The 21,532-nt window shown below is 29.9% G+C and overlaps 1 protein-coding gene across 5 annotated transcripts in view; it reads right to left on the bottom strand.

Moving 5' to 3' along the window:
• Positions 1–384: 384 nt before the first annotated feature.
• Positions 385–21,532, bottom strand: part of LOC129958570 (complexin-like) — a 198,232-nt gene continuing 177,084 nt past the window's right edge. For all 5 annotated transcript variants that reach the window (XM_056071132.1, XM_056071133.1, XM_056071136.1 and 2 more), the window contains one exon: positions 385–496. In XM_056071132.1, the coding sequence (XP_055927107.1) occupies positions 423–496 (74 nt within the window). In that variant the 3' untranslated portion in view covers positions 385–422. The remainder of the gene's footprint in view (positions 497–21,532) is intronic.

Raw genomic sequence — 21,532 nt, 5'->3', positions numbered from 1 at the left:
TTAAATATAAGTCATCTGAATGCCATAGTCACCCTCATGATTACTAATCACATGTTAAAAAGCCTCAACGTGGTAAAGTTACATATTGCACATAATACACTTAATTCTTCAGCCTTTAATGTATTTAGACATTAAACTTTTTAAATATGACTACTTAACCAGGGAATTTCAGCAAAGTATGAGAAAAATCGTGTAAACACATGAAACAGAAATGAGCATATATGATTATTTTGTGTAAGGCAATACAAAGTTAATGGGCGTTTTTCGCCTTTCTTAACTCTCCATTAGCCTTTGCACTTTTTCAATTGATGAACTCTGAGCCAAATACATAAAAAATATGCCGCTCCCTGAAAGCTGAATACATTGAGACTACACAAGTAAATATCCGGAAAGAAAAGTCGGCACTTTATTCGTTGCATCCATCACTGAATTACGCATTTACTTTCTATAGTTTGTCTGAGCTCTCCAAGCTGTATTTCGATGTTGTTTCTCCAGCCTGTAAAGAAAAGAACAAAAGAACATTCACAGGTAAGTCGATACAGTAAAAGAATTCAATACCATGGAAAATGAAAACCTTATGTGCAAGGATTGATTCCGATATTTTTCTTTTGTCTCCATCTACAATATCTGCTAGTTTAAATTCTGATCTTTTCTTTCGTTACAAACACAAAATACTTCAGTTTAGAAAAGATGCCTAGTCTTTTGGGAGCTGAGTGTAAATATGGCGCTTCCGATACCTCCTTTTTTTCTTTCCAAGAAAAGAAGGATTGCATTCCAAGATTATGATAATAGTTTGTGCCTTTTAAAGCAACTTTTTGTATCTTTTAAACTGTCAAAATTATTTCAGAATCGATGATTTTGTATTCTAGAATATTCTAGATGAATTTCTAGTTTGATAAATCATTTGCTTTTAAAAATAACTTCTTTAGAAAGAATATTGAGAGACTCGTAGTTTGTTTTGGAAAAAGGATTTCATTTTGAGATTAGATATTTTTGAGTTTCTTTAAAAAAATTGCAAGAGAGTTCGAATAAGAGATGGATTTATAAATCAGGAATGGAATGGGACTGGTTTTATATATTTTTACAATTATTCAAATTTGATAGCTTAGTCGATTTTGCATATAAATTTTGTAACCATTGTAATTATAATCCTTGGAATGGTATTGAAATTTTATCAAAATTGATAGTTTTGCATTTCATTCAATAAATTCTAGTTTGACAAAGCGGCGGCTACTTTTAAAAATCCCTCCTTTAGAAAAGACATTGAAAGACTAGTAGTTTTTCTCACAAAAATGATAGCATTTTCGTACTAAGCAATGTTCGTATTTCTTTCAACAGATTTTCCAGAGGATTTTATAGCAGCAATGGATTTATATATCAAGAATGAAACAGGAAAGGATTTATATACTTTTGGAAGTGATTTATTTTTCAGTTAATCTTATACATAAATTTTATAAACTTTGTGTCGATACTGTTTTGTAACTTTTGGAGCAATATCGAAATTTTAGCAAAATAAATAGTTTTGCATTTCATGCGGTAATTCCTAGTTTAATAAACCACCTACTTTTGAAAATCCTTTCAGTAGATAGGATATTGAGTAATTTGTAGAGTTTCACAGAAAAAGGATTACATTCGGAGATAATGGTAATATTTGAGCTTTTTTCAACAGATTCACTTAAAAATTCGATAAAAGGAATGACATTTGTGAATTTTAGTTTTTATAGATTGCTTATTTTAATTTGTTTTGATGGCATATTCAATTTTGAATTCATTTTTTGCCACACATTATATTCTTAACTTTCTGCAAAAAAAAAAAAAAAAAAAAAAAAAAAAAAGATAATGTCCTAGATCTATTCTAATTCATTAATATAATAAAAATATAATGGTATGGATAAGATAAAGATGATCGTATTAGTAGTGAAATGTTTTCAGAAAGTCTGAAGATACTCAACGCTCAATTTTTAAAACTGTTTTCATGTGTTCTTTCTAGATGCAAAGATTTTCTTATTTAACCCAAGAAGCAATCGTATAAAATACTTTTCGAAAGGCAGAAAAGCTACCTATTATTATTCCTAATGTCACCTGATGAAATGTTACGATTCATTTTGAACAGTATTTATGAATTATTGGAAATGATTTTAAAGTTTTATTCATTTTGAGAGTAGATATTGCTTTATTTTATTTTCTATACGTCTTAATGTAAAAAAAGTGCGAACAATATATTAAAAAAATAAAGAAATTCAATGAGGTAATAATTATTTTTGAAACTTCTTTAACTGCGCTCTTCATAGACGAGAAGCTTTAATTATTTAGTACAAGAAACTGCTAACTATATAGAACAGCGATTCTCAACCTGTGGGGCGCGCCCCCCTAGGGGGGCGCGAGCACACTAGAAGGGGGGGGGGCGCGAGAATATCCAAGAGAAAATATTATTTTAAAAAATTGATTAACTGACTGAAAGGAAAGCACACATACACATAGAAAACAAAATACATTTCGACATATTTAATAACTTATTGAAGTAAAACAACTTACTAAATCAAAACTTACTTAATCAAAACATACTAAATTAAAAACAAATTTAATAATTATTAGTGACTTTCTTGGGCCTGTCCTGGAAAGCAAAGTTTTTCGAAGGAAGGCTTAATATTAGAAATAGCCACTCTCAGTTCTGTTTTTATATTTTGTCTTCAAAGAAGTCACAGCAGAAAATCCAGTTTTACAAAAGTTGGATGTTGAAAATGGTAATAGAATGTGAAATGCCCTTGTTTTTAGAGCAGAAAAATCATCCTTACTCCTGCCCAGAATTCAAATAGCGATTCATTACTAAATTGTCTTTTAGTTTCGTCACTTATCGTGAAGTCTATGAATTTTTCTTTCTCATCAATTGAGAGTCCTTCGGAAGTCTTATGAAATGGATCCCTAACCCACTCGTAACTTGCTATCAGTTTGTCGTCAGCAAGAAAATACCATTTAAAATTCTTTACCAGCATGCCTAAAAGATTTTCAATGGTTACAAAACAACTTTTACATGTTCTTCAGCCTTATAAGTTTTAGTACAATCATCCACATTTGCAAATATTGTTAGGTTTTTTGCTTTAAATTTCTGCTCCACAATTCCAATTTTCTACAAAAAGCATTAACTTTATCACTCGTATCCAATATAAAGTGGGTAAAAAAAGTTTCCGTACGCAGCTATGACTGTTAATAAAAATTTTATTTTTGGCACAAAATATTTTGTTATGAAAATGAAAATTTTAAAATTGGTTTAACACAATGTCATTTATTATTTATGAATATTATAAAGGAAAAACTATGACGAAAATTAAATACTTAAATTGAAAGAATAAAAAAAACGCCTCTAATAAGGAACAAAAAAAGTTTCCGTACAGTATTTATATAGTACATGATAAACCTTTTTCATGCTGACCAACTTGCCTTTAATGATCGGTAGGCCTTCCTTTGGCCTTTATCACTTCTCTCAAATGTTGTCGCATAATCCCCATTTTTTGTTGTTGTTTCTGGAGAAATACAACTCCAAATGTCTTGAATGACCCTTTTGAGTTCAACCTTGTTCTTTGTGTCATATTTTTTTAGTTCACGACCGATTTCTTCCAATAAATGTCCTATAAGGATCAAATCGGGTGACTGGGGTGGGCTATGAAGCTGTCTTTTAACATTATAGAGATATTACTCTTGACAAATCTTGGAGGTGTGCTTAAGATCGTTGTTCTGTTGAAAAGTAAAGTCTATTCCAAAGGACAGTTTATCTGCATTGGTTAAAACGTTTTGTTTCAGAATGCCAAGATGTATGTACCTATACATATTTCCATTTATAAAACATAAATATCCGACACCAGCAGCACATATGCACCCCCATACTATATTCCAACCATCACTGTGCTTCACAGTTCCACAAAAATTCTTAAGTAACATATGCTGTTTCGATTCCCTCCAGATCATAACTCGACCATCTGACCCACGGAGATTAAATTTTGATTCATCACTAAAAAGGACCGATTCCCAAAAAGATAGAAGCTTGCTTATATGCTTCTTTGTAAACTCGAGTCGCCTTTTCTGTAGCAGAGACTTATAACAGGCTTCTTAGGGGGCCCCACATCCATTATAACCTTTTTTTAAAATGACATTTCTTACAATTTAAGATGCGAATTTAATGTTGTAATTAACCGTTAAATCAGTTGCAAGTTGAGGTGCACTAATCCGAGGGATTATCTTGCACCTTACACATGATATTTCTTTTATGTAAGCGATTTAACTTCGGAGTTCTTCCGGATCGATCTCTACCCTCAAATGTTTACACATCATGGTATCTTTCAATAATATACTGCACTGTAGACTTTGGTTTGTAAGTCATTTCACTGATTTTTTTTCGTAAATAATCTATTTTTTCGCAACCGAATCACTAACTCTCGAATGGATTTCTGAATTTCCATTTTAAGACGATCAGCGAAACATTGAAATTAAACAACTGCTGTTATGTCGTATTCTTCACTCTGAAAAACCATTAAACTTCGAATATTTACTGTGGATTAGTTGCAGAGCACGTCAGGAGGAATTTGCATATTGCGTAAGGAAACTTTTTTTGCATGATACTTCGTCATTTATCTTAAAAATTGCAAACGGACTTGCTGAGTTTTGTAAAAAAGAGAAACTTATTATGAAACTCCCTTTTCAAGACTTATATTAACAATATATAAATAGTTTATAAAGATAAAAAGCAAAGATTAGAAATTATGCTAGTTCATTTTTATTTTAGTCTTCCGTCCGGAAACTTTTTTTACCCACTGTATGTATATTTGCTCCTTGGAATTGAAGATTCAAGTTATTTAATTTCTCGAATATGGCGACCAAGTACCTCAATTTCATCACAAATAAACCATCGCAAATTTCTCTGCCTCCGGTCTGTTTTCTTCAACTAGGAAATTGACAATTTCTTCTCTTTATTCATAAACACGTTGCAAAAATTTCCCACGTGATGACCCTCTTGCCTCACAATAAAATAGTAATGCTGAATGTATTGAAACCCATGTCTTTACAAAGTGCGGAAAAGATTCTTGATGTCAGGGGTCTCATTTTTATATGATTTACAACGGTTACAACCGTAGTTAACACAATATTCAGACCAGGACTCATTGCTTTCGAAGCCAAAGCTTCTCTGTGTCACGCAACTTCGAGAAAAGCTGGCACTGTACATCTTTGGCTATATCGCCAATTCGACGAGAAACAGTATCATTTGAAAGATGTATGGACTGCAATTGTTTTGAAAAATTATCTCCAAACATAGTTTCTACTATCTCAATTACTGCTGGCAAAATAAGCTCTTCACCAATGGTGTGAGGTTTTTTACATCTGGGTATTTTATATGAACTTTGTAAGATGCAATTAAAGCTTTTTTATTCACAGACTAAGTTTCTTTAAAAATGATTTTTGCTTTTTATATGATTTTAATTTTTATATGAAGAATTCTCTGGGTTTGTTGACGTACTCACTATGAAGCGTTTCCAAATGTCGTTTAAGTTTATTAGGTTTCATGCTGTCTGCGGCCAACATTTTTGAGCAAACCCAAAATTTAAGTATTCTTGAGAATATTTTCTTGATTTTATTTTCGGAATCACACTCGTCTGTGTACTTGTTGATGCTTGACTACCGTCTAATGCTTGCTTACTTCCGCTTAAAAATTTATCCATGAATCTGAATAAATCTACTGCCGTGAATAATTAATATGGTGAATTGCAATTAACAAGAAAACATATATAACATTCACTATAGATTCGATAGCAATAAAAGGATCGACTCGAATGAGACTTTCTGGAATTGAAACTTGCGTTATCGAAAATTTTCCTTCTTTACATGATAAAACATTTGCTCCGCGCATGCTCGTGACAGCATAGGTCGTGTGGATTCCTTTCCACAAACATTGCTTATATTTTCACTTTTGTTTAGTCATGCTTTTGTTTTATTTCTTTTATTATTCGAAAAAATGTATTTCCAGTTTCTAAATTTAGCTCATCCCGTCTAGGTTTACTTTCATTAACGAATTTTTTTACTTTCATATTCTTTTAACGTTATCTCCCTGTTTGGCTTTCATTTCAAATATAATATTTAAATTTTCCCCGCTTTCATTCGTTTCATCTGTTTACTGCCGGCTTGTCCAAAATGCAAGATGTGGTTTCTCGCCAACGGTGGTTCGCTTTCACTCTTGTTTTGGCAGTTAGTTAAAAGTAATTTAAAAACAGAATAAAAAATACTCAATATACATTATTGTTGTATACATTTTATTGTAAGCGGGGGGCGCGATGATAATTATGATGGGAAACTGGGCCGCAAATACTGAAAGGTTGAGAAACGCTGATATAGAATATTTTTCGAAAAGTAGAAATGTTACATTTTTCTTATTATAAATCGTGATGATGATGAACTGTTAATAAATAAATGTGGACAGTGTTTACATATTTATTGTAATAATCATATTTTGATGTCTTTTTCAGTTTTCCGTGTGAATGTTGTTTTACTTCTTTCTGTTAAGCGGATAGTGGGTGAAATCAAAATACTCAAAAAAATTCAGTGATGTAATGAAAATTTTTCAGACTTATATAAATTCTGCTCTTCATCTATAAAAAGAATTCCTTATTATACAAAATATCTTCTTTTTGAAAAGTTGCATTAATGTTTATAAAAAATAATAATGACAATTAGATGAAATGGCACGAATGAATTAAAAAGAACTTTATTAATTGTCGTGAAGCTTAATATCGATCGGCATTTTTACAAAGGTATGGAAATAATGGGATTTTGTAAAAGACCCATTTTGTAGAAGATACTTTCAATTTACTAGCAGTGAAACACATTTTTGGCATCTTAATTTATGGCAAAAAAAAAAAAAATGGGGATTAAGGATAGAATATCTAAAATTTAAGTATGGTAAAAGAGAAGCTGTGAATCGTCTTAAATTTTTATTGAAGGAAAAGGAGTGATCGGGTGTGGTAGCCCTAAAATAATATGCCCAATTGCAATCAGAAGAGGAGTTCGAAAGTAAAATATTAGGCAGCAACGAGTGACATCAGCAGTTAATTTTGGGAGAGAAATTGGGCGTGGTTATGCAGTTGGAAATCATTTCCAAAATGTACAGTTTGAAATGTAGACTATTGCAGGAAAAATTCCAATTTTGTATTTCTTACAAATTTAACTGGTTATTATATATGTATTTTTGTGTTATATATGTGTGTTTGTGTTGAGATGATTCTATTTTTATCAGCTAACTATACACAGATATAGTTTATAAAATAGAATCCGAAATCTGTTATGGTATTGTCAAGTAGTGTGTTGTATAAAATATTGAAGTGGGTTCAAATTTCCACAACAAACTACAGATAATTAGGTATAGTTTATATTAGAGGATTCGAAATTCATACGATAATATAAGAGGTCTGTTGTGTTAAATATTGGACTAAGTTTAATTTTCCATAGGATTAGGTATAGCTTAAAATAAAGAATGCAAAATCCATTAAATGATGGTTCATTTCAGCTTGAGTAAGTGTTTTAATTTTTTTAATAGAATATTTTGCCTAAACTTGATTTATTTCTGTTTTTGGAATTAAAAAACTTCTACACTCTAAAGAGGCAAATATATTATTTTTCGGTTTTGTAAGCATAGAATACACTAGATTTCATGAAAATGAGAAGTAATGAGTTGCAGATCTAAATCGAAATATGTTTTATCATTTGAATCATCGTTTATTTTAAGCAGAATATTCTGTCTAAGCTTGAGTTATTAAGCTTTTAACTGTTTCTGGAATTTTAGTAATTTCTATATCCTAAAAAAATAATTACTTTATTTTCGATTTCGCCAGAATAGGAACTTATAGGTTTCATTATAAAAAGCATAATAAATAACAGATAATTATAATCTATGTCTATATTAGAAATATGGCTTATCAGTTAAATCAGCGATAGCAGAAACACAAATTAAGTTTCTTTTACAGCTGAATTTAAATACTATGAAAATCTCAGCCTTATGCGGTTTCTTATTTCTTCATTTAAGAGATACTCAAAATTAATATAGCAAAATATCTAGATCTCAGTTATGTCCCGCTTTCAAGCCTGTAACATGTCTCTGATTCACAATCAGAAATTTCTTAGTTTAGTCATTTCTTTTAAAAATAAAATAGATTAACAATATTGAAAAGATTCTTTAAAAATTTTATCATCAACTGAGATATCTGAAAAGTTATTTGAAAATTTCAACTATTTAAACGAAGCATGCTTTTTATCTTCAAAATGAAAAGTTAAAATTGAAAAAAAATAGATTTAATTAGAATTTCAGTACATTAAATAATTTTAATCTTATGATTAAGGAACAGAAAAAAATATTTATACATGACAAGAAAAAAAAAATCCTGTCTAGACTGAAAAGTAACAAACTAGGGTCTCCAAATTCCTGTCTAGACTGTTGACAAAGGAAGAGTGGAATATGTTTTCAATATAAAATGAAATTTATATGCATTTTGATTACAAAAGTAATTAACATAATATAATTTGATCCAGCTCACTAAAAAATACAGCAAGTGTCTTTATAGAATTCGCAGAACAAAGGAAATTTTAACTGGGTTGAATTTCTCGATTCTCCTTTTACATATACTTCTACAACATGGTGTATTTTATGTTAAGCTTCTACGTATAGTGAAAGATCCGGGCATAGAGACCGAAATGAGATTCCATCGCCATGACTCAGCTCATCCGCCGGGATCAGCTGAGTTTATTTTATTTATATTAACGTTCTGTTTTAAAGCAACATTCGCATCATCTTGGAATGGACCTATTAATTTTGAACCACAGTAAGATGATAAATGTAATCAGATGTGCACCTAGCTGGAAATCCCCTTTTCTAGCTTCCGTACCACACCATCTGCAGAACACCATTGGACCCCGATGGATTCAGCGTCCACCAGATACGCTAAAAACGGCAATTCTTCGATGGAATCGGGTTTCAAACTTGAAACCCTCCAGCTCCAAATCAGAGAGCTTGCCACCAGGGCATTACGCTTCTTACTACCAGGTCAGTGTAAAAGTTTATTCCCAAATGCTGAGAAAACAGAGTTGAAATGGGAAATTCTTCAACACTCAACATATTTGTCCGATCGCTATTTGATGATCATTTGTTTGTGTCTTAGGAGAATAGGTTAAGTGTCAAAAATTTAAAATCCAAAGAAGATGTAGAAAACCCCATCAGGATCTTTTAAGGAAAAATCAAGATCATTCTTCAAAAATGGAATTGGCAAATTTGTGCAGTGATGGAAATCTGTCATACAGAATAATGGAGATTATATTCTTGATTAATACAATTATCTAAATTTCATTTGTTTAAAGGTTATCAACAGATCTGGAACGAACTTTTAAAATGATTAATTAATCTGATGATGAATTAATGAGAAATTGAATTATCAATTAATGAGAAATTGAAGGATCAATTAATGAGAAATTGAAGGATCAATTAATGACAATGATTGAAATGATCAATTAATCCGATAAATCCACCGGGACCAAAGGCTCTCCCCTCTGATGTGATGTGGAAGTTTGAAGAGTATGAGTCAGCTCAAGTGTCGCCGACGTTACCTGATCACGGTTCAAATTATGAGGGCCATCTAAAAATATCCCTAGTGTTACTTCAAAATGATACATTGAAAGTACTAAATTAGACAAAATTTATCTAAAGATGAGAATCATGAACGTTTGGATCTCTTCGCTTTCATCAATTGAATCCAAAAGTTTTAACAGATCTACAATTGCTCCGTAAAGACTATTCACCAAATTTCATTTCTAACATGAATCTTCGTGTTCACATGGACACGACCAGGAGCGATCGATAGACTGTCCACCCGTTGATTTTGGTACAAATTCTAATAAGAATAGATAATTCTGGTAATAAAACTTTATGCCAATTTTTGTCTATCTAGTTATCTACCGTTTTCATATGCGCGCGGTCAAAGAGATAAGTTATGCGTTCTACGTGACAAACACTGCGAACCTCCCCCCTCCAACCCCCAAATTTGAAAGAAATTTGCAGTCTGGAATAGAAGGCTTCATACCAAATCTATTCAGATACTTATTCTTCTAATTTTTCCTGATTTTGGGGTATTGCTCATAGACAGACAGATAGATGGATAGACGTAATTCAAAATATTTTTTTCTAAGTAAGGAAGATTTAAAACATGGAGATTTATCACAATCTCGTGATTTCTTTTTTATGATTATATTACTTTTCTTTTAAAAATTCTCATATAAGAAGTTAAAAAGCACGCTAATCAAAATAAAAATTAATTAAAGATTCTAGCAAATATGATAGAAAAAAAACGCTGATTGAAATCTTTTAGCATAATGAAAAGCAGGAAAAAGGCCCAACTATAAGCATCTCATCTCTGTCCTTAAAAATAAGAGTAATAAAAATAACATAAGAACACAATCACAGTTTCGAAGGACGCAGATAACAGAAAAAAGAAGAATAATTAATGTTGAAATCTGCCATATTTTATTTTATATCTATACTTTTATAAAAATACGAAATACTTCATAATGATATAGATCCTCAGTATCCACACCATTATAAAACGAAGAGAAAAAAATTAAACCTGTATGTAAGCATTCGATGTTTAATCATAGTATGAAAAAATTCTCACAATCGTTTTTTCTGAGTAGAGTGAATGTTTTTCATATTTTATGAATAGAAAGCTCCCTTTTTTCATCAGCAGTTTCGAAATTTTTAATTAATTGGCATGTAAAGATGAAACGAAGTTCACTTAGAAAAATTCTAGCGTACGAATTACTTTGATTACAAGATGCTATTTATAGTGCCTTCAGAGGATATTTATTAGCTGCTAATGCAATACTGGTTGGTGTCAGAAAATCTCATTAGATTTGCTGGAATAAAGAAAGAATGTCGAGTCTCCTGATCAGAAATGTTCTGCAAGCTGTCTTAAAGCAAAACCAGAAAGACCTTCGTGTGTTTTATTAAATTTTCTCTGTCTGCGAAGGGGATTATCAGGGATAGAAATCTCCAGAAAAGAAAACCAATCCCCCCTCCCCCTTTTTCCTATCTTTTCCAGGGAACTAGGTTTATCTCGAACCAGCCTCTTTTAGACATTGCAAAAATATGTTTAAAAGTTCTATCAGCCTTTCGTTTCATCCCGGGGTTAAACTTTTTTAACAAAGCTGGATCAGCCTTGGCTTGTTTAAACTTTTGCATGAATTTCTTTCGGAAACTAATTGGGTAGATAAAAGTGAAGCCGTATAAAATGTAAAAATCATTTTCTTTATCTTTAATACGGCTTCAATAAGAGTTTCTAAACGTCTGTATTTTGGATCAAAACTCTTAAAGAAAAATATTGTTGAAAAATGTGTTAAGCTACTTTATTTAGCTTAAAAATTTATGATGGTTAACTCCATGTGATGTTTTAATCATCTTTGTCTGGTTTAAAATTGTGGTGGCTAACCCCATGTGATGTTTTAATCATCTTTGTCCGGTTTAAAATTGTGGTGGCTAACCCCATGTGATGATTTAATCACCTTTGTCTAATTTAAAATTATGGTGGCTAACTCCATGTAAAGCTTTAAAGAAACTTTATCGAACTTAAAATTGTGGCAATTATCCCATGTAATGCCTTAATCACCTTTGTCTAGTTTAAAATTGTGTTATCCAGCCCCATGTAAAAAATTAAATGTGACATTTTCTTTTCTTCAGGATGATCTTGGATCATCTAAGCATCATCTAAGATAAAAGTCTGACTTCGTTCCAATATATATAGAGTTAGTTGTCTTCCTAGTGGACTTTCAGAGGTACCTGACCAACATTTGCGTTTCACCTGAAAGAAAACGTCCAACAGCTAGCCCGACCCACGCGAGAAGTTCGATTATTTTATTACTTAATAATTGTCATTTATTGTGACTCGTGGTTCAATTTTGACCTTATTCTTACTGACCTGATTGTTAAACTCATTCCTGCAGAGCAAATCTATTGGATGAAGAAAAATTCTTAAAAGAATGTAAATCTCAGCCGGTGATGGAACAACAAAAAGAGAAACTATTCCTCATACCAGTTTTCTGTTTCATATGTTTTTTGGTTTCCTCCAAAGTTCTCAAGGATGGGGGAGACAATCGAGTAAGCGTTTGAAAGGTGTAATTTCTTTTTATCTCTCGAGATACAAAAATTATAGTAAAGCTGGTAAACGGTTCCATTGTCGATGACGGACTATGCCTCTTTGTGTGTGTGTGTGTGGGGGGGGGGTTCTGTGCATGAGCTACTTGTAATGGAAACTATTTTGCACTAATCACTGTATCCATGATAATACCAGCAGTCCTTCAAGTCCACCAAACGCTTTACGCCAGAACGGAATGATTCAATATGATTTTTCCCTTTAAAATCTAGCAAACAATAATTGTTGAAAATTGCATTTCTTTTCAACGAAATCCGTGGATGGTTTCTGACATTAGTGTCTTATTATTATTATACATATTATATATTATTATTATATTAATATATATATTAATATTATATTATTATTATATTAATAATATTAATATATATTATATATTATTGTAATTATTATTGTTATATTATTATATATATTACATGCGAAATTCTTTTTAGATTTATAGAAATTTTATTCGACATACAGAAGCTATTTTTCTACTGAAAATCCAAGATTCCCGACAAAAGCTCTCTATATAGAAATTCGATACATGGAAACTTTAAAAACGAGAGTTCAGCTCTAATTTTATCCAATGAACTAAAAAAAAAAATCCAACAAGATTGCATTTTTTTCATTGATTTTCCAAGGAAATTTTATTGCCGTAGTATGACCATAAAAGCACAAAAACATTTCAAAAATACGAATAAAATTACTAAGCAATAAATAGCAAATAAGAAAAAAAAAAAAAAAAAAAAAAACGGTAGTGAAATTAAAAAAAAAAAAAAAAAAAAAAAAAAACGAAACGAGCAGAAGACGTACAAAAGAATAAAGAAGAAAAGTGATTGAAAGAAGAGAAGAATAAGATATATTGTAGAAATTAGAATAAAAGCGAAACAGGTTAAGAGGATCATAAATAGAGAAAAGAAATAGAAGAAATGAATAGGAAGAATGAATGTAGAAGGAAAATAATGCCAAATAAAGAAATAAAATATGAGAAAGCAAACTAAGAGATGAATGAAGAAAGAAAAAGGGTGAAAGGTGGGTAAACAGAAATCTCACTCATCACACTGATAAGAATGTCACAGAGAAGAGAAGTAAATTGTCAAGTTCATCGATATTAATTTCCTAGTTTGGATGGGTTAGATATTTTATCGACTTCCATGTGTCCTTAGGCACATTTCTGCTCGAGTAAAGGCAAAATACGACTATGAAAATAATTTTTGTTAGCATGGTTACACGAAAAATTTTTATTTTCAGAAAATAAACTATATAAGTGCTTGACTAATTCGAAGGTTATTAAGTTGAGTTTTTTTTGTTTTTGTTTTGTCCTTTGAATTTCTCATCGGCATAATATTAATATAGCATCTAAAATTATAATTTACTTTGGTTGATTCGAGGACTTAAATTAATAACTATTTTCTTTTATACTGGGCCAGATTATTAAATAGATAAAGCACACAATTGTCTAGGAGCCCATAGCTTTAAGGGGACCGAGTTCTTGAGATTGTTTGTGGTATTTTCAGGGCAATTTAATTTTGTATATTCATTTAATTATAAATGCTGTACACTCGAACTTAGTAAGTATCATTTACATTTTGGAATATTTTTGTAACAGCATTCCCAATTAATAGGCTTTAATATAAAGTTTTTAATGCTATTTCATAATTTTAAAAATAATATAATGCTTTATAATTATTAAAAATTTGATTCTACAATTAAACATTATTAAAATTAAGTTTTAAAAACTTAATTTTACTTTTTTTTACTATTCTCTATAAAATTACTCTTAAATTTAAATTTTGCATTTTTGTATGCGCGATATGCCAAAACTAATTGTCTTGAAAGTGATCCGCAATTGAATGTTTTTTAAATTTCAGTTTGTCAAAATTATATAATGAAATTTAAATCAGCAAAAAATTGATTGTAATTTGTTTATTGATGGTTTACATAATTAGAGAGGGGATAAGAGGTCCCCTAAAAGGCTTGGTATGACCTTGATTGTATATTTTCGTATCTTGAGTCTTCAGCGATAACAAATGAATAATGCTTTACAGATGTGTTCGAAATTCGATTAAAAAAAGCAATAATCACGTTTAATAAAAAATTTCCGACTCTCTCAGAAAATTAAGGAAGCATTAGACGTGAATTGTGCTTATTTTGAATAGTTATTATACAATTCTTTCAAAGTGCAGTATATTGTTTACTTATTAAAACATTACTTATGTATAGAAGTTATTCATTTTAAAATTATTTAACCTTTCCTAATTATAAATATTATAATTTTTCTATTAATAATGTGTATCATTACAATTGTTTAGCATTAAAAATAAATTTTTACTCTCCTTTTCAGTTTAAAAATTTTCATTTTCTTTATTGTTCATATTTTTAGACTCAATTTTTCATTATTTGAATTTTTAGATAAATTTAATTTTTATTTTGGTCTTGTCAAATTCGAATTAGTCATGTTCCACTATTTTTTTATGATGAACTTTCATAACAGTGCATCTGCGGAAACAATATGTTTCGATTCAGAATTTGTTTTTGAAAATAAAATATAATGGAAACATCACTGATGAAAGCATTTTTAAATTGCAGAAGAGATAAAGAATGTAAAAGAAGCATTTTATTATATTATTATATACAGAAGAATATGATAAAAATAAATTCATTTTTTTGTAAATAAAAGTTTTAACAAATCATATTTAATATTGCTTAATAGCTAAAATCCTAAACGGAATTGAAGATGTTTTTACTGTGTTCACAGAAAAGTTCCTTTTCATTTAGATTGAAGGGAGGTAGCAATTTAAAAATTATTAAATATTTAAGAAGTTCATCTTAAACTTACGTAGTGTATATTGAAAAATTAACATATTTATAGAATTTAGCGAGCAAAGTTTTTTTAAAGCAAGGAATTCGAATTTTATCTTACTAACAAACTTTCTTTTAAATTTCGCTTGGGCCACTTTTCCTTTTTCGTTTTGTGTGAAGGAATGCGGGAATTTTAAAATCCGTATTCGCAAGTTGTGTAGTATTCTTTTAAAAAGTAGCCATTTTATTATATTTAGCAAGTAGAAAAATTTTTTCCAAAAGAACTTGTATTTTCCAGCAGCGTACGAACGTTTCATTTTAAACTTCACTTGGTCCCTTGAAAATTTCATATAAAATTAATGAAAAACGTTTTAGAGAGAAGTATACAAATTAATATACAGCAAGAGTACATATATACTTCTTTATATCAAAACATCAGGAATTACTGATTAGTATTTTTCGCTTTAACGCAACTTTATTGTTTATATAGTAAATATCTAAACCATACAATGATGACAATTTAAATATAAATACTTTCCTGTCTAGTATGAATTCACTTTCACAATGCATATTACACTAAAAAGACGTGAAAAAATTCTTGATACATTTTAAATTCAAAATCAAAGTCAAATAATTTGCCTAAAAGAGAGTAGTTTTCATTAAACTTCTCTTCATGAAGTTATTTTCTTGCCAATGAAACATTTAGTTCTCCTTTCTCCCTATAGATGGCGCCATATCTCAACTCCCTAAAGCCCTACAGATTGGAATTGTTAGGTTCGCACATAACGACTCTTGAGAATTTCAAATTAATTTTGCGCTCCAAAGAAGACAGCTCCTTTCGAAAAGATTTATTGCTTATTTTATTGCTTTGAAACCAAATATATTAAAACAGTTCATTGGAAGTTGTATGCAAAATGCAAAAAAGAAAAAAAAAAAAAAAAAATCACAGTTATTAATCCATTGCAGTGGATTGTACAAGATAAATGTTGAAACGAAGTAAATGCTTTATTCTGTAACTCCTTGTCGTGAATTTGTACGCTTTTATTAAAGCATAGCAAAAATCTATGGTACTAGGTAGGAAACTAATTTATTATTATTTTTTTGGTCTGAATTCTTTTTTAATGTTAGAAGAATTTTAGAGCAAATCTCATTCTCTTACATAAATTACTTGAGTTTAAAATCAACTTTGAAGAGTATCAAGAAATTATGAATTGTTCTGCATTGCAAGCCTTCGGTTCAACAAAAAAAAAAAAAAAAAAAAAAAAACCCAAGAATAGTCCTTCCTTTGAAAACAATTTTTTTTCTATTATAATATTATCAACAAGTATAAACATAGAAGCGGAGATTGAAATTCTCTTGTAAAAATTTAAATATAAGGAAAGAGCTTAGATGCAATAAAGGAAGTAAAAAGAAAGAAGGAAGGAAAATAAAAAGTGGACCATAATAAAATATTCCATTGCTGTACAATATCCCTACTCTATTCAAGTGATATAATGAAAGCATTAAGTTTACATAACTGCGATCGAATAAAGCACGATATTAATTTTTTTTCATGATGTTTCACTTTTGTATGGCGTACAAAATCATATATTTTATAAATACAGGGTGGCCATAAAATAATATTTTTTATCTGCACATATATGCCACCAAAGCTAACGAAAAAAATGAAGCCGATATATAATTGTTTTGTGGGTAGTAGTTGATCGCAAAGAAAATATTTTTCAGTAATTTAATTAAAAATTATTGAAAACTTAAATTTTTCTCTTAATAAGAATATTAAGATGAATGTTATTGCAGATCAAACCTTTTTACTCCACTTAAAAATTCAAAAATTAAGCTTTTTAGTGATATCAGCTGCATTTTTCGCAATTTTTTTTCTCTAATTCTAATTAATTTTGAAAAGTATTTTTAAATATAGTTGGCAACAATGCTTTCCATTGTTTTAATTAATACTCGCTCACATCGCTTATATGAAAAATTATTAATACTTGTGTGTGCAAGTAATTACAAATTTAAAAAATAAAATAAAGATAGACAAATCAAGTTTATAATAAAATAAAAGATAAAATAATCTGCTTGATACATTATAATGCTATAATTGTACCAAACTGTTATTGTGAACAACATAAATCAGTCGGAGGATTAATGAGAAGTTGAAAGAGTTTAAGAAGAGAGCAGAAAAAGAACAGTCAATGTTTGCTAAAATATCGTAAGACTTTGTACGTAACGACTAACTTTGTATGTAAAATAGTTATACATGCAAGCTACGTCTTGCCTGAGTTGAATACTAACCTTTTTTCCAGGGGGATTTAAAAAAAAAATTTAATTAAAGCTGCTATTGGAGTATTTTTGTGTAGAATAAAGGGTAAAATAATCTGTCTGATATGTAATAATGCTATTAGATATAAAGCTATATAATATAAAGCATTATTACGAACAACATAAATCAATCGAAGGGCTAAGGAGTGTAAAATGGGAGTAAAAAAAAAAGAAGCAATTGATGCGTATTGAAGAGTGTCTCGAGTAAGTGAAGTGGCTGTGCGTACAAGCTACATCTTGCCAGAGTTAATTGCTGAACACTCGAAACCTTTTACTAAAGGTGATTTCATCGAGAAATGTCTGAAGTTGTTCTGAAAATGTGAAAGTTGGAAGCTTTTCAAGTAATCTTTTTGTCTCGAAACGCAGAAGCGAAAAGAGTTACTCATTTATCCAGCAATCTAAGCAATCAGATCAAAACAAAGTAATCTAATTTTGAATTTTTTTCCTTTTTCTGCGGATTGCAAATGTCTGGACATTTGGGATGCAGATCTCAGTAACTTGTCATTCTTCGTGTTTCCGATAGGAATTGTAATATTTTTGAGGAATTTTTGGAACTAATATCGGTGCGTGAAACTGCTAAAGGGCAAGATATAATTAATTGTGCTCATGAACTTCTGAAAAAATATAATTTACCACTTTCAAAATTGACTTCCGAAGCAGCAGATGGTTCTCCTACGATGACAGGGAAAAACAAATTTTTTATGGAATTACTGCATAAGATATTAAGAGAACTTAATACAGCATTCATGATTCACATGTCTTATATCAAGAAATATTATGGGCCAAGGTAATAAAGATGGAATAAATTGTGAGAGATATTTAAAAAAATTATCAATTCATAAGATTGTTATAACATAAATCATCGACTGTCATCTGCTTGCTTAAGTGAATTAGAAAGCACATATTTCAGTTTGTTTTACTATACTGAAGTACACTGGTTGTCCTGTTCCACAATCTTAAACAATTCTGCGACTTGAAAGAATAATAATATCAGTTATTAATAACAAAAATTAAAACATGAGTTTGTTTTCGGGCCGGGTATATTTGTAAGATTTATTCTTCATGGTTGATACAGCAAAATACTTATTCAATTTTATTTAAAATTGCAAAGAAAAATCAGATTATTATGAAGATGTGTGATCAAGCTAGAGCATTTGTATGTAAACTAATTCTTTGAAAAATGGCGTTTTAACGTACTTTCCGACACGTGATGCGAACAAATCATATTTAGGGAAACTTCACAGTATCAAAAATACGTGGAAAACATTTTAAACTTTAGAATTGAATGTGGCGCAAGGTTCGAAGATTTCAAATCCTTGGAAACGTTTTTTTTTTATTGTCTTGATTTTCTCCAGCTATATAGTACCTAACGACATGCAAATTTAAGCGGAAAACATTTTAAACCTTAGAATTAAATATAGTGCAAGGTTTGAGGATTTCAAATCTTTAGAAAAATTTTCTTTATTGTCTCTTAATTTTTTTCCAGATATATAGTAATTCAGATTTATCTATGTTGCAGATTCAAAAGCAAAATTTCAGTGAAATAATGATTGCTGAATTTTGAAAATAATTTTCAGCCAGAAATGAAAACATTTGCTAACGGCCATATGAAATTAAATCCTTGTTTGGAAGTACATGTAAGAGCAAGCAATTATTTTCACTTATGAAAAGAAACCAATCTTCTGTCCAATCAAGGATTACTGACATTCACTTTTGTTAGTTGAGAAAAAGAGGCATTACGAATAAGACATTTCCCGAAGTAGGGAAGATGATTATTAAAAAAAAAAATATTAACTTCAGTTTTTTACAATGTTCTTTTTTACTTTCTAGTATATGAAGTATATAAAGAAAAAGTAATATAATTGTGATAATTTTGAATTCGAGATTTTCAAGAAACTTTACGTTTCAGGTCTAAGGGAGTCTGAAAATACTTTTTTGTAATTATGTCTGTCTGTGAACATGATAACTCAAAAATGCTTTGAGCTACATAGATGAAGTTTGGTTTATGGTCATCATATCAAATTTGTAAATTTTTATAAAATTTCAAACGAAACCCACTAACTCGAAGATTATCTGTCTGTCAGTCTGACTACAAGTAAACACGATAACTACAAATAGCAAAGAGCTAGAAGAATAAAATTTTGTACACAGTTTTAGCTTTTAAAATGTAGATTCGTATCGAATTTCAATTAAATCCGTCAATCGGTTGATCGTATATGCGAAAACTTAGAAACGCAGGAATTTAGATAAATGATATTTAATATATGATTTTGATACTAAAATTGTAGTTATATAACAAATTTTGGTTTCCATCGGTCAAAAGAAAGTACAAAAAAAAAAAAAATCGGTTTTTTTCACTATACAGGGTGTTCATTAATTATTGTCGGGGTTTCCGTACCTCATAACTTTCGAATAAAAAATATTACGCAAAAACCGATTACGTATTCGTAAATTACAACTCAAAGAATTTTATTAATGATATTAAAGTGTAAAGCTTGCACAATTTGCACTTTGTAGGCATTCAGCTGAAGGCGATTATGTATTCGTAAATTCGCTGAACAAATTTTGACTCGAATTGAGGATGATGAAAGTTACCTTCGGAAATGGTTCTTCAGTGACGAATCCACTTTTCATGTGTCAGAAAAAGTGAATAAACATAACTGTAGAATATGGGGCTCGGAGAACCCGCACGATTATCAAAAGTCAAAATTTGTTCAGCGAATTTACGAATACATAATCGCCTTCAGCTGAATGCCTACAAAGTGCAAATTGCGCAAGCTTTACACTTTAATAACATTAATAAAATTCTTTGAGTTGTAATTTACGAATACGTAATCGGTTTTTGCGTAATATTTTTTATTCGAAAGTTATGAGGTACGGAAACCCCGACAATAATTAATGAACACCCTATACTACGATGCACAAAACATTTATGTATGAAAACAAAAACATGAGCACTCGTAGCGCTCATTATTTCCTTGCTCAAAATTTGCAATTTTCATGCGAGAGGCTACTTTTTTTTATTAGGGAGTACGCGAGAAAGTTTCGGGAAGACAGGTTTATATTTCACCAGTTTATTTTATCTCACCGGTTTTTATTGCATTTAATTGAAATAAGTAACTTTTCTTTTTTATTTATACGATATTTTATTAAAATAATTATATATTATTATTAAAATAAACCTAATTTCTATAAAAAGTTAAGTTTTAATTTTTTGCAGTCCACATAAATTTAGATTTTGCTGCCATTTGGCCCATGCTGCCATGTGAGTTTAACGCTCTTCCGTTAGTTAAAAACTTTATAGTTTATTTTGAAGTTTTACTGTCAAATGTTTTATTCAAAGTGTTACATATAGATTACAGTCTATCAGAATGAAGTTTTTTAATCAAAATTTTATTAAAATCTACATTTTTTATTGAAATTCCCTTGTATTATAAATGATTAGTATATTCTGGATTTAAAAATTTCCGAGCAGAACTTAAAAGAATTTTCAACCCTTTAAAAGTTAATGTGACTTCTGACTGCAAAACAAATTAAGAATAATAAATAACTGAATAATAATGAAAGAGTTGAATCAATCGATGTATATGACTTTTGAAACGAGGTTTACAAAATATGACTTATTTTTTTGAAAAAAAAAAGTGTGTTTTAAAAAAATCTCATTTTGCTCTTTTTAGAGATTAGGGTTTTGTTAAAATTTGTTGTGAAATATAAATCACTTAAATTAAATGGAAAAAAATGCTTATGTTAGATATTGTTTATGTTAGATTAGGTTAATAGTAAGACATTAGTTATAAATGACAAGCATATATTGCCATAATTAAACTAATGTCGCACAGGGACGCTTTTTTTCTCTTTATAGCGCCGACGAGACGCAAAGAACTGCTACATTAATCCTTAGTATTGCTTCTTAAACCACATTATACATATTTTTCGCATCGTCATAAGTTCGTGCTACTGCTTGCATAAATAAGGAAGAATCATATTTCAAACAAAATGCGTAGGAGTTAGTTGCATTTATTCTAACGTAAAAACTAATTTTTCGCTTTATGTGAGAGAAAAATGAAACTTCATTAGAAGCAACGACGGAGAAAAAAACTTTTGTTTATTAAGAAGAAAATATTTCGCCTATAAAGCTAAAACTACTTAAGTATGTTGTAACTAAATTTGCAATTCACGTTCCAAGTTGATAGAAAGCAGGA

Source organism: Argiope bruennichi, chromosome X1 (assembly GCF_947563725.1).
Source record: "Argiope bruennichi chromosome X1, qqArgBrue1.1, whole genome shotgun sequence".
In the NCBI taxonomy this organism is placed as follows: Eukaryota; Metazoa; Arthropoda; class Arachnida; order Araneae; family Araneidae; genus Argiope; species Argiope bruennichi.
Note: the sequence above shows the minus strand (reverse complement) of the source record. Positions and strands in the feature narration are given on the sequence as shown.